Source organism: Chaetodon auriga, chromosome 20, assembly GCF_051107435.1.
Source record: "Chaetodon auriga isolate fChaAug3 chromosome 20, fChaAug3.hap1, whole genome shotgun sequence".
NCBI classification, from domain to species: Eukaryota; Metazoa; Chordata; class Actinopteri; order Chaetodontiformes; family Chaetodontidae; genus Chaetodon; species Chaetodon auriga.
Window position 1 is genome coordinate 9,372,431 of NC_135093.1, and position 19,023 is coordinate 9,391,453.

Consider the following 19,023-nt stretch of genomic DNA (forward strand, 5'->3'; position numbering starts at 1 on the left):
CCGTTACAAACTGACGAAGCTGAACCTGCCAGACAAAATGTAGATCACACATCATTTCAGTGGGACCATTCGTTTCTCTCACTGAGCCGAGGTCAAAGTGCACTAGATCAACTGCATGTTTTGCATGGTTGCAACAAGGTTTTGTTTTTTTGTGCTCCTTTGAACTTGCTGCACGTGTTCTTCTCTGAAGATAATAATAAAAAAATCAAACGATGAAAAAACCTCTGCAGTGCTGGTCATATCACAATCTACAAGTCCAGCTTCATATCTTCTAAACATACTCAATATACAAAAGCTAAATGCTCTTCATACAGTATCACTTTTATCCTGAAACAGCCTGAATTCAGATTTGATATCCATGATGTTTATGCTTGAACTGGTGTTGAACATGGTCCTTTACAGGCAACTTAATTCAGATGCATCCATTCAGAAGTTTGGATAAAATGTCAAAAATGCCTTGCATTCAATCTGAAAATAAAGTTTCTCTCTGACTTCCTTTTTGCTCACCACTTCGTTGACCATCCTTTTCACTTCAAAAACTTGACAAGTCCTGTGCTAATTCAACATGCTTAATCCTCTTTGTCATCATTTAAACTACATTTTGCAGTTCGTTGTAGCACCCACAGGAGCTCTGGTGTGTCATCTCATGTAACTACACAACAGTCATCAAAGAAGATACCACATATACCATCTGTAAAGTAATCCCCTCAGTAAAACTCCCCCGCACTCTCTGACAGTGGCCGTCCTTAACGTTCTCTAAACACTATCATCTATAAAAACTCCTCTGATCTACGCATCTTCTATCGCAGCAGCTTTACTAGACATGGACGTCTTGACTGTGTTCTGAATGGCAGACGATGAGGAGGTGGAGGAGGTGGTGCTGGACTTCTTCTCCATTGATTTGAACGAAGTTGTGGTGGTGGTGGACTTTTTCTGGACAGTCTGGATGGTCTTCTTCCTCTTGACGTGAAGGACCTCCATGGCGTCCATGTTGACGCCCTGCTGAATCTCCTCGCTTGTCTCCACCTGCTCTGAAGTCTGTTGCTGTTGCTGCTGCTCCATCATCCGCTGCTGGTGGTGCAGCTGAGAGAAGGAACGTGGAGAGAGTTAACAAGCTCATCTTTAAAGAACCTGCACATGATATTGTATTGAATTCAGCATCCACATTCCCTCACCATCATCATGTGCTGATACTTTGCGATAGCCTCATCGGTGCTGACTCCCTCAGCCAGCCCCAGCTCTGCAGCCCGGCGGGCGAGCTCGGCCTTGTGGGAGCCAGGAGGGGTCCAGCCCACTCCTTTGATCCAGTTCAGGTCTGACTTGTAGCTCACCTGCAACAAAAACGAGCAACAGTTAGATTGGTGCATCGCTACTGCAGGAATAAAATTGGTTGACGTGGGCCTGCAAGTTGAATACTTGTTATGTCTCTCACCACAATTTCACATTAACATGATCTACCTTGAGGGTCAGATTAACCTGCTAGGGGCAAAAATGAGGCCATATTTTATTACCTCTTTACAACATTTTGATTGTTAATTGTTCTTCAGGTGTGCGTATTACTCTAATATGAATCGAATTACCATAAAGCCATTGCCACATGAGAAACCTGGGACCTTTAAGGCCCCTGTGCGCAGTGCTTTACCATAAAGCTGCATGATTTAAAGAATGTCATATACATAGATAAGATAATTGTGAATTGAATACCGAGATTGGCTGCAAAGAAGCCATTTGAAACACATTTTAACCGTCATATGACTTACGTCGCTCTGCAGCTTGTAGGCCTGTTTGGCATGCTTCACATTGAGCTGTTCAGGGTCGCAGGTGTAGTCGTGGAGCTTGTGGCGGTAGGTGAGGTCACTGGCCTGAGCCTGACTCTTTTTGGCCTGCAGGAACTCAGGCTGGTCCGCATGGATTTTGTACTGGGCCCGCTCCTCCTTGGACTGGCGTTTATACTCCAGGTTGCTCTGGAGTTTGCTGGCTGCCAGAGAGTGCACCATCTTAGGGTCGTCCTCCACACAGCGCAGCCCCACCTGCTGGCCCTTCTCTTTCAGATGGGACTCCTTGTAGCGGAACTGTGGGAGGGCCAAAGAGACTGTTTTCAAGAGTTGTTGTGACTAAATTTATTTTTGTGGTTTTAAGACAGACTGAAGGGACTTTGAAACTGAGCTGATTCACATGAACTCACATCACTGGCAATTTCTCTGGAGGCCTTTGCAGTTTGGAAGGGGATAGCATCCAGCCTCAGGTCATAGCCCGATGTCTTCACTTGCTCCCCAGATGACTTGTAAACTTTCTGCATGGGAAAAGAATTTTGAAGATAAAAATGTCCCAAAGTGTTACTGGCATCTTTCCACGTGGAGTTAAAATCACTGACTGGTATTTAGCATTGTGAGAAGTGGCCTTACATCGCTAATCTGCTGGGCGTTTATCTTGGCTCTGATGAAGTCTGGATCGTCTGGGTGTAAAGTGTACTTATGCATGTCGTCATTCTTCCCAGATTTGTACAGCCTCTGCAGCGTAAAGACATGAGCAGCGCTGTCATTAGCAGCTCACAACACCCACAATTTTTCTAAAGAATTCACAGATACAATAACAGAAGTTCTGAATCATTTCTTAAGCATTCTTTATCTTTTCTCCCTACCTCACTGCACTGCTGATAGCTCGTCTTAGCATGGACGATGTCAGGAGAGTCAGCCACCGACGTGAACTTCAGGCTGTCTGGCAGCTGACGATACTTCTTCTGTATGAAGGAAGACCACACTCATACGTTAGCAGCAGAAAATACACATGCGACTTCAAAAGACTTCAAAACATCATTGAAGTGAAACGTAGGAACTTTAAAAAAGTGCAACATTGCAGATTTCAGTAAAATGTGGTTCCGAAAGCCAAATATCTCACCTGTTATAAAAAATGTTAGAAATATTACAGAAGAAAGAAAAAGATAAGAAAAGAAAAAAATAAACAAAATTCTATGAGGACGTGCATTGGAGGACTCATAACCACTACAATTTTTTAAATCCTGGCTACAATTGCCCTGCATGCAATAACACAAGATTTTCCACATGTACTCACATCACTCAGAAGTTCTCCAGCCTTCTTAGCCGACTCCAGCTGAGGTGCACCCACGCCGTCCCAGGCCACTCCTTTCATGAAATTGAGGTCTGACTTGTAGAGTTTCTAGACACAAAACAACAAAACATGTCAGTCCATTTGAGTCGTCCTTTTGTGTTCCCGTCCCTTCCTCGCCCACACCCCTCACCTCGCTCTGCAGGTTGTAAGCCGTTTTGGCCCACTTGACCTTCATGTCGTCGGGCAGCACCGTGTACTCATGCAGTTTCTTCCTGTAGTCCTGGTCGCTGGCGAGGGCCTGGGCATTCTTCGCCGTCACCAGGTGAATCATGTCTGGGGTGAGGTGGTACTGCCCGCTGGCCGTCAGCGCGTCCTTGCGGTACTCCTGGTCGCTGGCCAGCCGGCCCGCCTGCAGGCAGTGTAGGAGACGCGGGTCGTCCAAGACGCTTTTGACCCCAATGTGCTTCCCTTTCTCCAGCAGGTGGTTGTGTTTGTAGTTGTACTGCAGAGACATAGAAAAGTTGGTTGCAGTTTGCGTCCCCTTGCAAGCAACGTGTCTACATTTTGACAACTCAGCGTTATAGCCCTGCAATAAATCCTATTTCTCTGAAGCTGAGCTCATTTTTTAAACTCAGAGAGGTGTTGATTCAACTCTGTGGTCAATTTTAAAGGCCATAGCTTTTTGTTTTACATTTGATATATGCATGTGGTCTCTCTTTTGGTGGATATTTTTGACTTTTCTGTTTTTCACTGTTTCACTGTCTCATATGCTCTTACGTCACTGGCGATGCCCGTGGAGCTCTTGGCAGCCTGGAAGGGGATGTCCTGCATGGTGAGTTTGTAGCCCTGAGCCCTCAGAGTGTGCCAGGACTCTCTGTACTTGATCTAAAGCAGAGAGACAGGCCATTAACCTTAAGATAACACACACTATGAAGGGAAATAAGTCGCAGATGTCTAGAGTATATTGTAAGGTGCACAGGTCATTACCTCACTGAAGTTGGCTGCATTGATCTTTGCTTGTGTGATCTCTGGTCTCTCAGTAGTTATAGTGTAGTTGTGCTGGTCACTCACCCCTTTTTCTTTGTACAAACGCTGCGGGAGAGAGGGAGAAAACTCTTAATTAAATCTCAATTAAATGGAAAACAACCAACTGGAACAGACCTAAAACAACAAGCTGATTGTCTCACTTCATTTGTGATCTGTCCACTGAGCTTAGCATGGATGATATCTGGAGAGTCAGCGACAGAGGTGTGCTTGAAGTTGTACGGCTGCTGACGGTACTTTTTCTGTGACAGAAGAAATAACAAAGCGGAATTAGTAGATTTCAGGGTGAATCAAGTCAATGTTTTGCATTGTCAACAAGGAAATCAACATTCAAAATACAGAAAAATCAGCAATGAATATCAATACGATAAGATCTAGATCAACATGCAGAGCAGCCTGAAGTGCTGTATGTACACTGAACACAAAGACAAAAAAAAAAAAAGAAAACAAGACGTCCTACATCACTGATCAGGTCTGTGGCCTTCTTGGAGCCTTCAATCTGCAGAGCTCCTGTGGCGATCCAGGCAGCACCACGCAGGTAGTTCAGGTCAGAGCGATACACGTTCTGTGACAAACACACACAGGAAAATACACACTCTTACTTACACAGTTTTTTCAATTCACCTTTCAAACATGCAGTTGGATAATTGTTCTAAATACTTTATTGTACTAAAACACCTGTAATTCTCACCTCACTCTGCAGAGCGTATGCTCTCTTGGCCGCCTGCACCGTCATGTCCTCGGGCAGCGAGGTGTACTGATGCAGGGTGAGCCTGTAGTCCTGATCACTGACCAGCGACTGGGCCTTTTTAGCGTGGGCGACCTCCATCATGTCCATGGAGAGGCGGTACTTTGAGAGCTCCTTCGCCGAGTCCTGCTTATACTTAATCTGGGGATTAAAGGGACAAAGTGAGCAAGAGTGTTTGTGATTTAATATTTTATTTGAATTCGTGTGTGTGTGTGTGTGTGTGTGTGTGTGTGTGTGTGTGTGTGTGTGTGTGCTGAGTTAGGGTTAAGGCGCACTTACATCACTCTGCAGCTTGCTGGCTTGGACCGAGTGAGCGATGTTCATGTCATCCTGCAGACCCTTCAGCCCGATCATCTTCCCTTTGGTCTTCTCAAATTCTTCTTTGTACTTTTGCTGAAATGACAAATCAGTCACTTTCAACATGTAGCAAGATGAGGAAAGTCAAATGTTTTCAGGCATCAGTGTGTTGAACAGACAATCAAATTGTGCTTTAACAGAGTCCTAAAAATCTAATAGTGTTATTCATGCTAACATATCTCAGTTACAGGCATCATGTCTCTGCATGAACACATTAAGTATATTTTGCTGCTGCTGATGACTCCTCTGTGCTTTTGTTGAACATTTTAAATGCAGGACTGATGGACTATTTTTAGATTGTGGTATCTTTACTTTTACAGAAGTAAAGGATCTGACTCCTTCTTCCACCACTTGGCGTGCTGTGAAAATGACATGACATGTTAACAAGAAGCGTTAAGCTGTAAGCTCACATCGCTGAGGATCTCTGCAGAAGCTTTGGCAGACTGGAAGGGAATGGCATCCAGACGCAGCTTGTAACCACCATCGCGTATCTTCATCCAGGACTGTTTGTAACAGCTCTGAAAATGCACAAGGCAGATGTATAAACTAAAGGCAGCTGAGTGGATGGTTTGATTGGCTGCTTGGTGGATTTCGTGTGTGTGCGTGTGGTTTTACCTCGCTGAGGTTCGTAGCATTGAGCTTGGCCTGAACCATCTCAGGCAGCGCGCCACTGAGTGTGTAGTTGTGCTTCATGTTTTCACCCTTCTCTCTGTACAACCTCTGTAAAGACAAAAGCAAGGCATTATAAGCTTCCTCTGTCTATTCACATACGCCATATTTGCAGCATTTATGACAGGCCATGAGTGCAATTCCTGATGCATCAGATTTTCTTCATTTTAGGTGCAAACTGTGCATTAAATAAAGGATTGACAGCACAAATGACAGCCGAACTCACGTCAACAGCCAGTTTGTTGCTGACTTTGGCCTGAACCATCTCTGGACTGTCTTCAACGCTGGTAAACTTCAGAGCGCTCACGTGTTGACGGTACTTTTTCTAGATTAAAAAAAGAAATAACTAGACATAAATATACCAGAATGATCTTCACAGTGAGATGAAGCCATAAACAAACAGCTGCACATGCATTTGACAAACAGTAGAGGGCACAATATTATCATAAACAGCTGTGCTCACAAACAAGCTGCCTGGGAAAATGAAACAAAAGCAAACTTTGCACAGTATTTGTTGCAAGACAGTCAAATATACAGTACATGTCTGGATATATACTGACATAGATATGTGCATGTATCTATGTTTGCACAGGACGAACTCGATGCTCTGTTCTATTTATGTGCGGTCTAATGTTGGTAGGCCTGACTGGAATGACCCTTAAAATAAGTAGCTGCTTATAAAGAGCTTATGAATAGAGGCTGGTGTTGCCAGTCTGCGCTGGATGTGTCACAGAAATATCTTTATGCACCGTTTGCATGCAAATCAAAAAAGTGTTTCTGAAAGAGTCTGTGGATAAGAGGGGGTTTCATTTTTGTTTGAAATTTTACACAATGTAGTAAAAAGCTTAGGAAGGAGTTGAGAGGACAATAATTTTGCTTGAATAGAAAATAATCTTCATATATAAACTTGAAAGCTGCGCAGTGAAACTGATGGGAAGAGATTAAAGGACACAGTAAAGGCCATTTTAAAGGCTAACCTTGTGGGAGTTTTAGTGATGGAGGGAGTTGAGTGGCCTATTTCTTCAGTTAAAGAGCCCTCTGTTCCATTAACAGGTTTGATGTTTGAGCAACAAAATATAGGATTTTTCTAAATGTCTGACTTTAAACTTGTTGAAAATGGACGGAACTCAAATTGCCAAAAGCAGATAGGAAATCAGAGCTGCAGAGTTTCCATAATAAAGCCTCTGGGTGCTGTTTCCAAACACTGAACGAGACGATCTGGGCACCAAGAAGCTTTTGGGCAACTGGACACCTGGCGTTAATGAGGGATGCTTCACATCCCTTAGAAGGTCCAGATCGCACAAACGACACGTGTTTCCTGATCTACCTCTCTAAAAAAATTGATGTCATATTCCAAAGTAAGCAACAAGGCCCCAAAAACCTAATTAATTTGGTGAAGAGTGAGAGAAACAAGGGGGCGACGGACCCTTATTATTGAAGTTTATTAATATGTGACAGCTTCAGTTACTATAATCAGTGTGGTCTCGTTAGAGCCGGGTGGAGTCCACACACTTAACCCAGTTTCTGGAGAACAGGAATGGTCCGCAGCGCTTTAAATACATTCTGACCTAAGCCGTAAACCTAGATATGTGCCTTCCAGTCACATGTTACGCAATCATGCTTATCACTTTCTCATGCTCCCTGTGCTAAATTACCTACATAGCTCTGTAGCTATTAATAGCATTTGAATGTGGTTAATCATACACTGCATGATAATTGCTTTAAATTACATCTGACTTTCAATACAATTACCATAAATGAGGGAAATGTTAATGAAGGTCAAGGATGGAAATATGCTATTGCTGTGGGTTAGCATTAAACCACTGAAGTGTAGATATTTTTCTGTCTTTTTTTAACATTACTGTTTCACCCCTCATCCTGCAGCTGATTCCAGCAAAGCACTCTGGGTCGTAGGTTACCTCGCTGACGAGCGCCCCAGCTTTCTTCGCCTGCTGGATGTCCAGAGATTTTGAGGCCTCCCAGCCGACGCCCTTCATCCAGTTCAGATCTGACCTGTACTGTTTCTAAAAGCAGACGCACAGACAATACATTCAAATGGCAAATTCTTTTTCTTTCGCATAGAACATGCAGTTATTCGATGCGTAACTGTGAGACTTACATCGCTCTGCAGCCCATAGGCCTTCTTAGCCCAGGCAACGTTCATGTCAGACGGCAGAGTCGTGTACTCATGGAGGAAAGTCCTGTAATTGGTCTCGGTTGCCAGGTCTTGAGCCTTCTTGGCATGGCTGATGTTCAACATATCCAGAGAAACACTGCGAACAAGATGAATTTCACACAGCAAATGAGGAGTTTTGTTCCAATATGACACAAAATTTAAGGCCAGTTCTCCAGGTATTATGCCTGATCAATGCTCTTTGGTTATTGGGGTCATTGCCTCTGAAAAAGAAGGATACTGAAGCACTTCATCTTGCTGTGGACTTTATCAAAGCGAAGGCCTGTGAAGTCTTTTTCCTCAACAAACGCTTATGTGTAAGTCAAGTGTTTGTCAGAGTGAAAATGACTGCTGGCATGAAAGTAAAGCAGGTATTTTAGCTTTGAAAACCTAACCGTACACGTCAGTTAAGGGGATTTCACGTGATCTTGTACTAATTTGCTGAAGAGGACAATGTGATCGGGACGTTGGTAAAATCCATAGTAAATCACACATTTTGTCTGTTTTGACATTAGTCCAGCTTTAAATCAGAGCTGCAGTGACTGTTTATCTTAGCAGCTGTCTCAAGCGTGATATTAACATTGATCAGATCTAATTCTGAAGGACCAAGAGCGGAGTGTTAAAAGGTCCCATCAAAGTCATGAGCCTCACCTGTATTTAGTCTTGGTGTCCTCATAGTCCTTCTTGTAGTGGCGGTCACTCTGTAGCTTGGTGGCCAGAGCAGAGTGGGCCATCTGAGAGTCATCACTGACCGACTTAATGCCAATCACCTTCCCTTTGTTTTTCTCATACTGCGCCTTATACTTGATCTATGAAGAGACAAGATATCAGTGGTTTTTACCAACAACCAGTCGATTAATTTGCCTAAATTTATTGGGAAAAATGCAGATTTTCTCCTCAGGCCAACATTAAAAACTGCTTTTACTCACATCACTGGCCAGGTCTCTCTTGGCTTTAGCGGTCAGTATGGAGAGAGAGTCCAGACATAGCTCGAAGCCCTTTTCCCTCTGCTTCTCCCAGTTGCTCTTGTACACTTTCTAAAAACAGCAAAAAGCAGAAATCTGTACAACGTTGCATTCAAACAGATAGAAAGGTTATACTTAGTTAATCTCCTCCTTTAAGAGTCATCTCAAAAATAGGTTTATATTGCCATTTCTATGTTGATTGATTATTGAAAAAACAAGATGCAAGGATGACGTACTGTAATGATGACATAGGATGAGAATTTATTTTCTTCAGCTTTTAAAGTTGTGTGTAAGTCGTTTTGTGAGAAATGTAAATTTGAGGTAAAACATTTGTGCAGGCAGAACATAAAGCTGCACAATACTTCTTTACTTCAGCTGTAATTGACCAGACAACTTCTAAAACTGGCCATGAATCACCTTTTTGTGTCAAACGTGGCGTGGGTTTAAACGGTTAAAGCACATTATGTCCTTTAGGATTTGGTTGATTTTCAATACTACTCTAATTTCTGTAATGTCTAATTAATGGACTAAGTCCTTGGTTAATCAACTTTATTTTGTGCCTTGTGGGAGCACTAAATAAGTTATAAGAATCCTGAGTTGAATGATTTGGACCAACTGGGAGGAGACCATGCTGAACCAGCAAAAAAATCTACATTTTATAGTTTAACAACTGCATTTCCTGTGCTTGAAGCAACACTGTAATGGCTCTGCAGACCCACCATGATGTCCAACAAAACAAGGTGAATACTAGGGCTGCAAGGGATGGAGAAAATAGGCAATGTGCAATATATGTGATCGGATATATTGCAAAGATAAGACACTATAAGGAAGATATGTTAAGCATATAATGCGATTATTGCATCTCCTGCTTGCACACTGAAAATGTAAACTCTTTATAATGCAAACATACAGACTTCTGCTATGAAACATCTGCCAGCATATGTCATGGATGGAAATAGATTATAGTGCTGATTTACTGCTGTAATGTATGTTTGTGGATACTGAATGGATCAGTTTGAAATATGGCAGAATATTGGGATAAAATCCACCGAACTTACCCCACTGAGAAGGTCAGCGTTAGCCTTTGCTTGTCTGAAAAGAGGCTCGTCTTTGGTCATGGTGTACTGGTGTATGATCTGCTCTGTGTCTGCTTTGTACGCCAGCTGAAAAACAGAATCAGACAAACACATGATGCTTTAGTGCACCATAATAACATGCACTACATGAGCACAGCTTTACAGTTGAAGATCATACGTCGCTCTGCAGTTCCTGGCTCTTCTTGGCGTGTTTGATGGAGAGGTCATCTGCCACCTGGGTGAACTTGATGGTGTCTGCTTTCTGACGGTATTTATTCTGTGAGGAAAAGGGCAGTAGATCAACATTGTGCCTAATACAGTATAAAGATTATTAAGAAACTGAAAAACAAACACACAAACACATCACTTGCACTGACATCACTGAGCAGCTCTCCAGCTTTCTTGGCTTGGGTAATGTTCATGCACCCTTCAGTCTCCCAGCCCACTCCTTTCATCCAGTTCAGGTCTGAACGATACTGGTTCTGCGGAGCAAATTAAGAGGAAATTCAAAACCAGGTAATATTTTTGTATCGCCATTTGTATAGCAGACAAGGACTCCTGTCTCACCTCGCTTTGCAGGGAATAAGCCTTTTTAGCCTGCTGGACCTTGATGTCATCAGGCATGACGGTGTAGTCGTGCAGCTTTGTGCGATATTCCAGATCACTGGCGAGGGCCTGAGCCTTTTTGGCGTGGCTCAGGTTGATCATGTCGTGAGGAAGGCTGTACTGGGCCTGGCTCTCCTTGGAGCCCTTCTTGTACTCAATCTGAGTTGTGACCATTGAAAAAAAACAAAAAATACAAAATATGTGCGAGTGTACTGTTTGACATTTGCTGTAGGTCCATTAAGTGTTATATGAGTGAATAAATACCATTAATTACTGGTCAAAACGACTTGTGCTTACATCACTGCTCATCTTGGCCACTTGAAGAGAGTGCAGAGTCTTGGAATCGCTCATGTTGATCCCCACTGCCTTTTCCTTGTCCTTCATGTAGGTTTCTTTGTATTTAATCTGAAACACATGATCATCTGACTTAATTAATTTGCTCAGACATTAGCGCTCTCTCATTTAGATCGAGTCGCCTCGCAGTGGAGACAGGTGCGTGTTTGCTCACATCACTGGCGAGGTCCCGGGAGGCCTTCGCCGCTTTGACGCTCAGGTCGTCCACGCCGATGTCGCAGGCTTTCGACTTGGTTTTCTCCCACGCCTCCTTATATCTGATCTGGAGCGACAAATTCAAAATGTCAAATTCTCACTTTGAAGCATGAGATGTGATGATCAGAGACCATGTGAATGAGGTCTGATGCATGCAGAGCACGTCTGTGGCTCGACTTACATCACTGCACAAGGCAGCGTTGGCTTTGGCATTTTGGATTTGGGGCAGGTCCTCGGACAGTGTGTACTGATGTTTGGTCTTCTCATAATCTGCTTTGTAATTTTGCTAAAAGACACATAGATAACACATTCACCCTCTACAGTCAGCGCAGTATAGAGTCAGCGTGGTGATTATCGGTGTATAAGTGTGTGTCGTTGCTACCTTGCTGACCAGCTGAGCGTTTTTCCTTGCTAAAACAATCTCAGGTGTGTCTGTCACCAGACTGTACTTGACCTGGTCAATGTGTTGCCTGTAGTTCTTCTGCAGTCATAATAAAGGAAACAATTATTACAAATAATGCATGTCTACCTAGAAAAAACATTTTCTTTTGTCATTTCTAAGTAATCCGCATCTACGCTTCATATTGACTTAGTACTGTAAAATAATGACTCTGGACTCGATTTGAGAGAACTCACCTCTTTCAGTGGGTCCAGTTTCCTTTGGCTTTGGTAGCCTGGTGTGAGGGTGGCTGGGTAGTTGTATTCACCCTGGTCCTGTTCAGATCCTTGTTTATAAGCAATCTGGAATTCAGAAGATGTCAGTGATATTTCCGGCACAGCAGTTATTCTGTTTTTATGTCAGATTACATAATTCAACCCTCATAAACCATATGCCATATGCAAATGTAATATGCAAACTGCTTTTTTGTCAGCAAAAGAAAATGACAGGTGAAGGAGAGAAGCTGTTGAGTATAAAACTGGATCCAAGCATGGGAGGTCCACAAATTGCATTTCTGTGTTATGGTAAAACCAGACTTACATCACTGGCCAGTTTCCTGGCTTTCATGGCGTGCATGGTCTTCTTATCGAGGCCTTCATAGTGGCCCTTCATATTGCTGGTGTACTTCTCTTTGTACTTGTTCTTTTAAAAATATGGGACGATGAAGAGAAATCAGTATGCAGGACTCTAATATAACATCCACACATTTGCCCTCATGACATGCACAGTCCAAATAAATGATTTTATTGGTCAGTCGTAGGCTAGAATATTTTGTCTATAACACAATAATGTGAAATAAATTGTGTTGTACTTACATCGCTTGTGAACTTGGCCACTTTGGCAGCATTTTGAAACTGTGGCGTCTCACAGAAATTGATGCTGTGACCTTTGGTGTTCTCCAGGTCCTTCTTATACTCCACCTGTTAGGTACAGACAGATGATACATAGATAGAGCACTTTAATGATCCCCTCAGGGAAATTGCAGTGTTGCAGCAGCAACTCATTACATCAAGCTGACCTGATGTAGGTAAGAAAATCACTGCACAGAAACTACTGTACTAGATTTAAAAAATAGATTAGAATTAGTATAAGAATAAAGTTCAATGTGCAAAGTCCCTCAGTCTCCTCTCCTTGCACAGAGGAGCATTATTGCAGTGGGTAGTGGGTGATGAACAATGACAGCAGCTGCTTCGTAACATTTTTTACCTGTAACCCTCTTTTTTCATCGCTGAACAGTCACAGATGATCCTTTGTGTCACTTTGCCATGTGCTAAATATAAAGTTTCTGCCACTAATCGGTCACCATCACAGAGTCCCTAAGACAACCCTTCAGTTTTAAGCCTAACGATGACAGCTTGGCTCCTCCATGAGGAGAATCTGTCACCTCCAAACATTGTTCACAGACTCGTGGTTTTTAATGGAAGGCAAGGCCCAGGATGGATGCTAATACCTAACATTTATATATCGTATTCCCAAGGCTCAGAATAGCTGCTTTAGAGTGAAGCACTGTGTTTCTGAGTGAGGTAACGTTAGTTTGACAGGATGTCCTGTGGCCTTGGAGGTAAGCTGTAACCCCACCGGACAGGCATGTCACAGATGCCGAAAATGCAAGTTGGGTGGCTTCATGTCTGCTGGAAACTGACACAGTATCCCTGATATTTCTAGCTCTTAAACACATACACACTGAGCAGCAACATTTGGAAAAGCTTTGTCATAGACTTTCGCTTAGATTTACTCATAAAAAAACAACCTCCTGGATAAAGATAGAAATAAGATAAAAGACAAATATCCTGAATGAAATCTGGTCTCACTGACAAACTCACCTCACTGACTATCTTGTTGATCTTCCGGGCGTTCTTCAGAGCCAGGTTGTCCTCGGATGTCAGACTATGGAAGTGCGAGGTGCCCTTCAACTTGTTTAAGTCCTTCTTGTATTTTAGCTGCAAAGGGACGAAAGATGATCGAGTGCATGTAGGAGGACAACATGGAGATTAGCGGTACACAAACACACAGACAAACACAGTCTAATTTAGTCAGGGTGGAGAGTTTAAAGAATGACAACATGGGGAAGCTTTCCCATTGTAGTCCCTCATCTATTCTGCCCAGTGATGACAAGGTCAGGTGACAGATGAAGCCGGATCTCTCACACCCTACACTCTGTAATATTTTGACAGCATTAAGTTACACAACTGTTACAGGTTCCCCTTTTTTTAACTGCACAACAGACAAACCAACCTTCCAACCACTTCAATGTTAGCCTCAAGACCTAATGAAGTCTCACAGAGGGCCCTCTGGTTGCTGTCAGGTTGATACTCACATCACTAGCGTTTTCCTGAGCCTTCTTTGCAAGATAGTAACCGGGAGTGATCATGGCAGGGAAACTCCCTTTGCCTCGCTGCTGCTCGTACTCCTCAGTGTAGGCAATCTGCAAAGAGAGGAGAACTTATTTAAAATGTGTAAAAATACTGCAAGTAATGCAAATAATTCATGAAGAGCAGTAAACTTTTTTCAAAAAGCTTTTAGTGGGTTGAAATAAGATGTACAGCACTGTATGTATCCTGATGCATGATGGGAGTGAATTCCTCACCTGGCTGTAGTTCTCTGCGTTTTCTTTGGCGTGAACTGCTTCAGCCACAGCTGCCTCTGTGCTGGCTTTACCCTTCATCTCCTGTTCGTACATCTGACGGTACTTTATCTGCAGGATGTGAAGAGCCATTGCCATCAGGGGTCTGCGACAGTGTTTGTATGCATGTGTGCACTTTTTTTTATCTCTACTTACATCACTGGCCTGCTCAGTGGCCTTCTTTGACATCTTGTATCCAGGTGTAAGATGTGCAGGAAAACTACCTTTACCCCTCTGCTGCTCGTACTCTTCTGTATAAGCGTACTGGAGGAAGAGAAACAGGGATTCAGACACACACCGACATGATTTTTAAGTTAACCGAAAAAGACGGCTGAATACAGCACGTCCTGTCAATAACATCATCACGTCATCACGAAAGGCTTAACCTTACATCGCTAACAATTTGTCCTTGTTTCTTGGCCAGAAGCACCTCCGGGGGGTCAACAAACGTGGTGTACTTTGAAACTCTCTCCTCATGTCCTTTTTTATATTCCAGCTGAAGAGAAAGAAAAAGAAAAACATTGACTGTCTTTGGCTCACATCAGCCACTGACAGAGACACATATTCACCCAAGAGAATTAGCTGATGTGAATTATTAGAGTTTAAATTTTGGCCTGTCTGGTCCAGAAAAAGACATGAAAAAATATACACTAACTTACATTACTGGCCAAAGTATTGGCTTGTTTAGCAGTCTGGTATCCTGGTGTGATCATGGCAGGGAAGCTGCCTTTTCCTTTTGACTGCTCATACTCCTCTGTGCACTGCACCTGCCAAAGAAGAATCAATCATGTGACCAATACTGATGCAAAACAGACAGTTTCACTTTATTCATCTAAAGGCATAATGACCCCATATATGGGTTTTTTTTTAAAATAAGAGGTTGTTTAAATGGGGGGAAAAAGATGTGTACTCACATCACTGATGGTCTTCTGGGACTGAGACATTGTGACTATCTCCTGTTTGGTCACCTTGCCTGAGTACCATGTCTGCTGCTGTGAGAACTCAGACTGAGACTGAAAGGCCTGTTTGGAATATGGAAGACACACCTGATCAGTTCATTTCTTAAGGATCTTATTAAACACTCATTCTCTGCTTTACTCAGCCTCAATGAAGAAGTGCCAATGTAATACAGTGCAAATAAATCTGTGTCTACGCAGTTGAGTCAGCACAAACAAAACATTTGAGAAAATTAAAATAGACCAAATAAAAGAGACAGAAGAAGCGCTTTGGCACAATAACAGTGACAGCCTAGTAAAATCTCAGTATTGGTTATATGGGGGAAGACCTGGGATCTCTGCACACAGAGAGCTGTTTTGCAAAGAAAGTCACTGGGAACAAAAAAAGCAGAGAAGTAGGACAGTTTGCTTGATACATTAAGAGACAACCAACAAAAAGTTACTGCAGGCAGGATCAGAATTTGGGCTGGAACTCCCTTTAACTGGGTGTAACGGCCAGTTGTTTTAGCGGGAGCTCACCTGGCTGGCCATCTGATTGGCTAGGCGAGCCCTCTCCAGCTCCATGGACCTCATGTCATGGTGGAAGGTGGACATAAAGCGCTCGCCATCTTCGCGATACTTCAGCTACAAGTGCACATAGACGATAAGCGTTAAGCCAAGGCCAGCACACATTTGCACACGCGCACCCCAGACGTGTGTTTGCAGCATCCGCTTTGGTCGTTAGATGCTGCAAACTCACGAAAAACTGTAAGCTCTGACTGATATTAAGCTAACTTCAGATCCACAGAGCCAAACATCGCTATGTCCTTATGTTGTCAGCTTCAAACCTGAGCTCACATGCTTAAAGATGGAGGTATAACATTAGAGCGCCATTATTAATAACCGAGATGTTCCAGTCAAGATAAAGCAGGACCTGCTGTATCAAATATCAACAAGTTAAGCCCTATAGTGGCATATAGCAGTAGCTGATGAGCTTGCTAGCCTACTGCTAATATAAGCATAAGAACTTTGCATGAGCTCATAGACAGACAGACAGACAGACAGATAGGAGCAGGTGGCAGGGCAGAGGAGAGGAAGGGAAGTGAGGCTGTTTTTCCTGACGTATAATTTTAGCCCCCTGAAGCATGAAGTGGGCTAAGCAGAGGGGGTGTCTCTCGCCTCTGTCGCATGAACAGAAATAACCTGAGCAGCCCTTTCCATTCCTCACCGCTGCCGTCACCGTGGACTCAAAGCAGCCGTTCACCTTTTTTCGCTCTCATCCAAGAGGGAACGAGACCTTTTTTGCCAGTAATGATGCGCTTGCTTGGAGTCAGATCATGAGCTTTCTGACTGTTTGTGTTTGTAGGTTAATAGATCTGAGTCATCTGTGGGGTCACCAGTGGTTCTGGACCACTAGAATAATGTTTGTATACTATAGATAAATTTAGGTCTAAATTCTGCTGTAATGCCTGCATCAATCCCTTTTTAGATGATCTAAAAACAGCACAATTGATTGACTCATCGCGTAGACAGTGGCTTATGTCGGCCTGTCAACACGGCACCTTGACTCAGATCAAGGCTGAAATGCTTTGCCTCGCATCGCCGCTTGTGTGCTCCTGCATGTGACACCACCTCACCTCACTGCTCGCCTTGCTTTGCTTCTTGGCGTTGATGTTGATGGGGGTCTCGTAGACACTCGTGAATGTGTTGTTCCGTGGATTGTGCCTGGAGGGATGAGATACAAAAAAACGGTCATTGAGTTTCTTGGAAACAAATGGAAAAAAGGGATTTATTTTCACACAAACAGCCTCTAAAGATCAGTTTTTGGAATTAGGCTCAAGTAATAAGCCTTGTACTCACACAGAGCAGTATGGCCTCTTCTTGTGGCTGACAAAGTTATTGGCAGTGAGCACCATCTTACAGACGTCACAGTGAAAACATGCTTTATGCCAGTTCTGCCAGAGAAAAAGAGAAATTGCATTATTTTAAAGGCTCCTTAAAACATGACTCGGATCCAGTTTAGCATTTGGAGACAGAAAATGTTTAAAACCTCGACTGGTCATTTCTGGTAATAACATCAGATCAAGGCCCTAAATAACAGCAGCAATCACAGCCTGATCTGGACTCGCTGACTTGTACTCACATATAGATTTTATGTGTCTCTTACATTGTGCACCTCTTGTTTTCTGTCTCATAAGATGTCTCATAGCAGCAAAGAGAGCTTTGCGGTTTTCATGCTGCAGAACGCAGCGATCAGTGAAACCTGTTACAACAGTAATCTGTTACTAGTTTTAGTCAAACTGCTCCGATCCACAGCATATTAAAACTCTACATTAAGAAGGATGTCGCTTTAAATACACTTTTTGTATTTTTAAACTGTAGTTTATTGGCAGATCATTAAATTCACCTCTGTGCAATAGCTCAAATGTTGCTATATTTAAGCAGTTTGTGTTTTTCTGTGGTAAGTCTCATGCAACTGAGGTTGATTGTTATTATTGTTATTATATAGAAATATGTCACATTTCACCTACAATGTTACCTTTTCACAAATGCGTTATGTAAAAAGCTGATTGAACTTTCTTCCTTTGGGTCACAATATTTCTGTGTTACCTGATCAATGCAGTTGATCTTCTCAGCCGGGTAGACCACAAACCCACACCTGGCACAGGACTGCATGGTGAATGTTTGGCCTTTCCCCAAAAACCCTTCAGGAAAAATATCAGAAGACGTGAATTAATGTCAAACGCTGGACGAAAACAAGAGGCAGCTCGGTCAGGCGGTTTACTGGCAAAGACTCCCAGACAGCAGTGTTCGTGCGTCTCTGGTGGAGGTAAACTTAGCTCTGTGACTGGCAAACTTTGAAACTCTCTCTTACTTGACACCATGTCCCATGATGGGCCAACCCCCGTCCACGCATCAGGCCAGAGGACTGGCTGAGACCAGCTGTCTGTCTGCAGGAGGAGAGACAGACAGAGAGTTCAGATGTCACTGTGTATGTGTCATGATCCTGAGTTGGACAGCTGCTTCAACTTTGGGCATTTATCATGACACTATGACATAAAAGCATAATACATTGTGTAATAGTTTAACTTAGTCTTACTTAGCGTCATCAGATAAGTATGCTGACACATACACAGAATTTAACTCTAAGTGAGATGAAATATCTTAAATCAAGGCCACAAGTGCTTGCTTTGTTCTTACCAGGCAGTTTGTCTTTAATGATCTTAATAAGATCTTAAAATTTGTTACTGAGATATTATTACAGGTTCTGAGTGACCGAATGATTGAAACTAGAATTTCCAGAATTATAAAGCTGTTTGATCGACGCTTACAAATACAAAACTGCTTTGCTGAGGACAGAATGTCTTTGTATCCTGACAAATATGCTTGTTTTTAATCTGGTCAAACTGCTTTTAAGATAACTGTGGGTTCTTTGACACACATGAAAATGTCAGTGGCAAATGGCAGTTTAAGTAATAATCCCTCATTTTATTGCTTTTTTCTGCTCTTGTTTTTGAGGGCTGAGTTTTTGCAGTGAAAAAATGTCAAGGACAAGTGCACGGGAAGAAGTATGAGCATACAAGAAGGAAATATATACACACAACAAAACAAAGACAACAAAAGCTAAGCAGACAGAATCATTCACGAAAAAGCTCCCCAGGCTCAAAACCAGTCAATGGGCACCTGTCTTATTTTTAATCATACAGCTGCTGTAACAAAGACCTGTTAGCTTTTGTATCATGACAAACCAATTTGCTTTGACTTGGGGA

General features: G+C 42.8%; 1 protein-coding gene across 2 annotated transcripts; it reads right to left on the minus strand.

Annotated features, from left to right (window-relative positions):
- Positions 1-318: 318 nt before the first annotated feature.
- nrap (nebulin-related anchoring protein) lies at positions 319-18,014 on the minus strand. Of its 2 annotated transcripts, none has more exons than XM_076760043.1 (43): positions 17,864-18,014; positions 17,114-17,208; positions 16,891-16,978; positions 15,794-15,898; positions 15,233-15,340; positions 14,978-15,079; positions 14,710-14,814; positions 14,475-14,582; positions 14,283-14,390; positions 14,013-14,120; positions 13,519-13,635; positions 12,511-12,615; positions 12,236-12,337; positions 11,893-11,997; positions 11,639-11,737; positions 11,438-11,542; positions 11,216-11,323; positions 11,005-11,112; positions 10,669-10,866; positions 10,479-10,583; positions 10,280-10,378; positions 10,084-10,188; positions 8,990-9,097; positions 8,712-8,869; positions 8,007-8,160; positions 7,807-7,911; positions 6,114-6,212; positions 5,834-5,938; positions 5,629-5,736; positions 5,141-5,254; positions 4,805-5,002; positions 4,574-4,678; positions 4,257-4,355; positions 4,057-4,161; positions 3,847-3,954; positions 3,260-3,571; positions 3,073-3,177; positions 2,642-2,740; positions 2,406-2,510; positions 2,186-2,293; positions 1,761-2,072; positions 1,176-1,331; positions 319-1,083 (listed from the first exon to the last, which is right to left on the minus strand). In XM_076760043.1, the coding sequence occupies exons 1-43, from the start codon at positions 17,927-17,929 to the stop codon at positions 790-792; spliced, it is 5,406 nt and encodes a 1,801-aa protein (XP_076616158.1). In that variant the 5' UTR covers positions 17,930-18,014; the 3' UTR covers positions 319-789. The 2 variants fall into 2 exon arrangements, with proteins under 2 accessions (XP_076616158.1, XP_076616157.1); XM_076760042.1 differs by having other exon boundaries at positions 14,978-15,085.
- Between the last annotated feature and the right edge of the window lie 1,009 nt (positions 18,015-19,023).